Source organism: Morone saxatilis, unplaced genomic scaffold (assembly GCF_004916995.1).
Source record: "Morone saxatilis isolate NCDOM2014 unplaced genomic scaffold, NCSU_SB_2.0 Contig3, whole genome shotgun sequence".
Taxonomy (NCBI): Eukaryota; Metazoa; Chordata; class Actinopteri; family Moronidae; genus Morone; species Morone saxatilis.
In genome coordinates this window covers 23,720,561-23,723,535 of record NW_023339873.1, presented here as the reverse complement: position 1 = coordinate 23,723,535, position 2,975 = coordinate 23,720,561, and the positions used below count along the sequence as shown (strand labels likewise).

The window sequence follows — 2,975 nt, the reverse complement described above, 5'->3', positions numbered from 1 at the left end:
CTTCAGCTATAGGCAGTATGAGAACTGTCACTCTTGTGCTCATGTGTAACCTGTCTTGAACGTTGCCTCCGCAGGTTGACGGCAGCCGGACCCGACCCCGACCCCCCAGCGACCCCAGCACCAGGTGGCCCCATGTGGACGACCCCACCACCAGAGAGCCTCAGCTTGATGACTGCGAGCGGATGGGGACTCTGTTTGGGATGCTCAACAAGTGTCTGCGGGGGGGTGGCTTTGCCAGATGTACTTTGGGGACAAGATAGTGGAGCCGGTGGTGATTGTCTTCTTCTGGCTGTTGCTCTGGTTCCTGGGGATCCAGGCCCTGGGACTGGTGGGAACTCTGTGCATCATCATCATCTACATCCAGAAGTAATGAGAGCTGGCGGTCAGAGCGGCGCCGGCTGTTTTCTTTGGTTAATGCTTACACACGCGGGACTAATGCTGCGGGATGTTTGGATTGGAGTCTGCAGTGGATCTGTGCTTTTTTTTTTTGGGGGGGGGGGGTATCTAGAAATGGTTTGAAGCTCGCTCAGTTGGAGAAACTCCGAAGCTGGGTCCAGTGTTCAGGATGGGACTGGTGCTCCTCCTGCCTCAGCAGCAGGAGTGGGGCTGTCCTGTTGCTGTTAGAACTTAATGCGGTTGGACATGGAGACATTTTGGGAAGTGGCTTGTTTCTGTTTGACTTAGAAGCTACATAGTGAAGGCCAGGATGAAACACAACTGCACACATCCCTGTGCAGTGTTTGACTGATAAAGAAACTAACATGCAGTATGTTAATGTGACGTTCAAGTGCAGCAGTGATATGAGTCCAGTAATCAATCATAAGAAGCAGTGTCTGAATGTAGAGCTGACATACTGCACTTGTGATGTTCTTGTGAAAGCTTGCAGTAAAATGTTTACTTTGTGATTGATACTAGCCATGCACAATGAACTGATGGCTGATAAAAATGTAATTATTGTTACTGTTCCAACTATGAAAGACCTTTTTCACAGCAGCCATTTTGACAAACAATAGGTAGTAAGTAAGCTTGGTATGTTGCTATGCTAAATGGAACTAAATGTTAAGCCCCTGGGGTTGCCAAACGTACCGGTGCGTTTTTGCAATGTTTCTATCAATATCTGTGCAGTCTGTATTCCTGTGAGAGCGAACACCATTCACACAACGTGCTAGGAGTATTCCTTACTGGTGGGTTCATGTGTCCATCTACATTTTGTGTGAAACTGACTTCACTAATTTATCATACATTTATATTCCATTTATTCATATACTCCACTGTTTGTGACCCTAAGACTTTCATAAACCCATTTCAAGCACCAAAACAACTGGTCCACATTAGTAAAGGTGTGTTTTCACAAGACATTGGAAGAATTTCAAAATGCTGATATATAGGCCACACTGTGTATATTCTGAAAGTTTTCTTACACCTCTTTAAAATCAAGAAGGCCTCACAACCCCCTCTAAAGCTTTGGCTACCCTTAGTTCAAAAACTAGGGGTCAGATGATGTGTTTACACAGTGCTTTAGGACAGTTGGTGCTCATTATACAGCTGCGATGATTATGCACATTCTGATATCAAAGTCCCTTTAAAGGGGAATTTAAGAAGATATGTAAACATCAAGAAAATGCCATTAGACCCCAAAGGGATCATTAGTATTATTTGTAACTCCTCTGTTTACCCTACTATTTCATGTCAGATGGCTGCTGTGAAAAAGGTCTATTACATCCAGTAATGCAGAGGCTTTGTACAGTAGCTGCGGAGAGGGTGGTTTTGAATGGGAATCAGTTCTAGACAAGTAAGCCTCTCTCCTGCGCTCTGCGTCTTTGTGGCCATGCTTGCCTGATTCACTTCCTCTCTCTACCAGATAACAGGTGATTATCAGTTATTGGTGCAGGTGGAAGCGCTCTTCACTTCAGGGCATCTGACAGAAAAATGTGTGTAATATTAATTACTTCTACACACACAAAGATGTGACCCATTCTGCACTGGAAACTGTGTTCAGATACAGTAGTGTTCTTGTGCCGTCAAAACTCAACCTTTCTACTGGATGCAAACGTACAGTCTTTCAGTTTGTCTGCTACTGTGGCGAGGACATGGGAACTGGAGTGTTCATGCACAGAGCTGCTCAGTATACTGATCAATATGAGACATTGTTTTTTGCTTATATCATGAAATGTTTGTCGTAACCTATTAAACTGTTGTAGTTGAGTGCAATTAACGCAAAAATCGTTTTATTCATCGTATCTGTCATACTGAAAATCCACTGAGGTTTCTATATCTTGTGAAAGCCTACTCAGGCTCAGGCGTTGTTAGTCTTTAAATAAGGAATATGTACGCAAGGGCTGCAACAGCGATTCTTTTCAGTATCAGTTTAACACTTTCTCTATTCATTGATTCAAGCTCAAATGTCTTGTTTTCTCCACAACCCAAAGATATTCACTTTACTGTCACAGAGGACTAGAGAAAGCAGAAATATTCACATCTGAGAAGCTGAAATCAGATAATTTAGACATTTTTCTTACTAACTCAAAAGCATGAATTCATTATCAGAACAGTTAGCGATTCATTTAATTTAACAATTGAGCAGATTCATTTAACAGTCCTTAATGAAGTATGAAGTCTCCTTTGAATCACCCAAAACTTCTTGAGTGCAGGAAGTAGTGGATGCTGTACAGTAACCTGACAGCGCCGGATGGTGTGTTACACAGAACCATCTGGGACGTCGTCATTGCTAACTGTTAGGAAAAGGACAGGCACTATAGAAAAATACTCAGCGTGGATACTGGACTGGATGAACCATCTGTCTATCACAGACAAACTTCAACCAATCAGATCAGTGAACCATATAACATAGTCAACTCTTACTGGAGCCAGTCGGGAGAAGAGAGTAAACCTCTCTTCCATTGAGAAAAGCCTTCAGCCTTCAGCTAGCAGCATCTATGCTAACAGCCACTTCTCACACACACCTAGCGATAACC

At 43.3% G+C, this 2,975-nt stretch overlaps 1 protein-coding gene across 1 annotated transcript in view; it reads left to right on the top strand.

The window, feature by feature from the left end:
- Window positions 1-2,215, top strand: part of fam241a (family with sequence similarity 241 member A) — a 5,155-nt gene extending 2,940 nt beyond the window's left edge. Inside the window, 2 exon segments of the mRNA XM_035674494.1 lie at window positions 75-231; window positions 234-2,215. Of these exon segments, the coding sequence (XP_035530387.1) occupies window positions 75-231; window positions 234-370 (294 nt within the window). The 3' untranslated portion in view covers window positions 371-2,215.
- The last annotated feature ends 760 nt before the right edge of the window (window positions 2,216-2,975 follow it).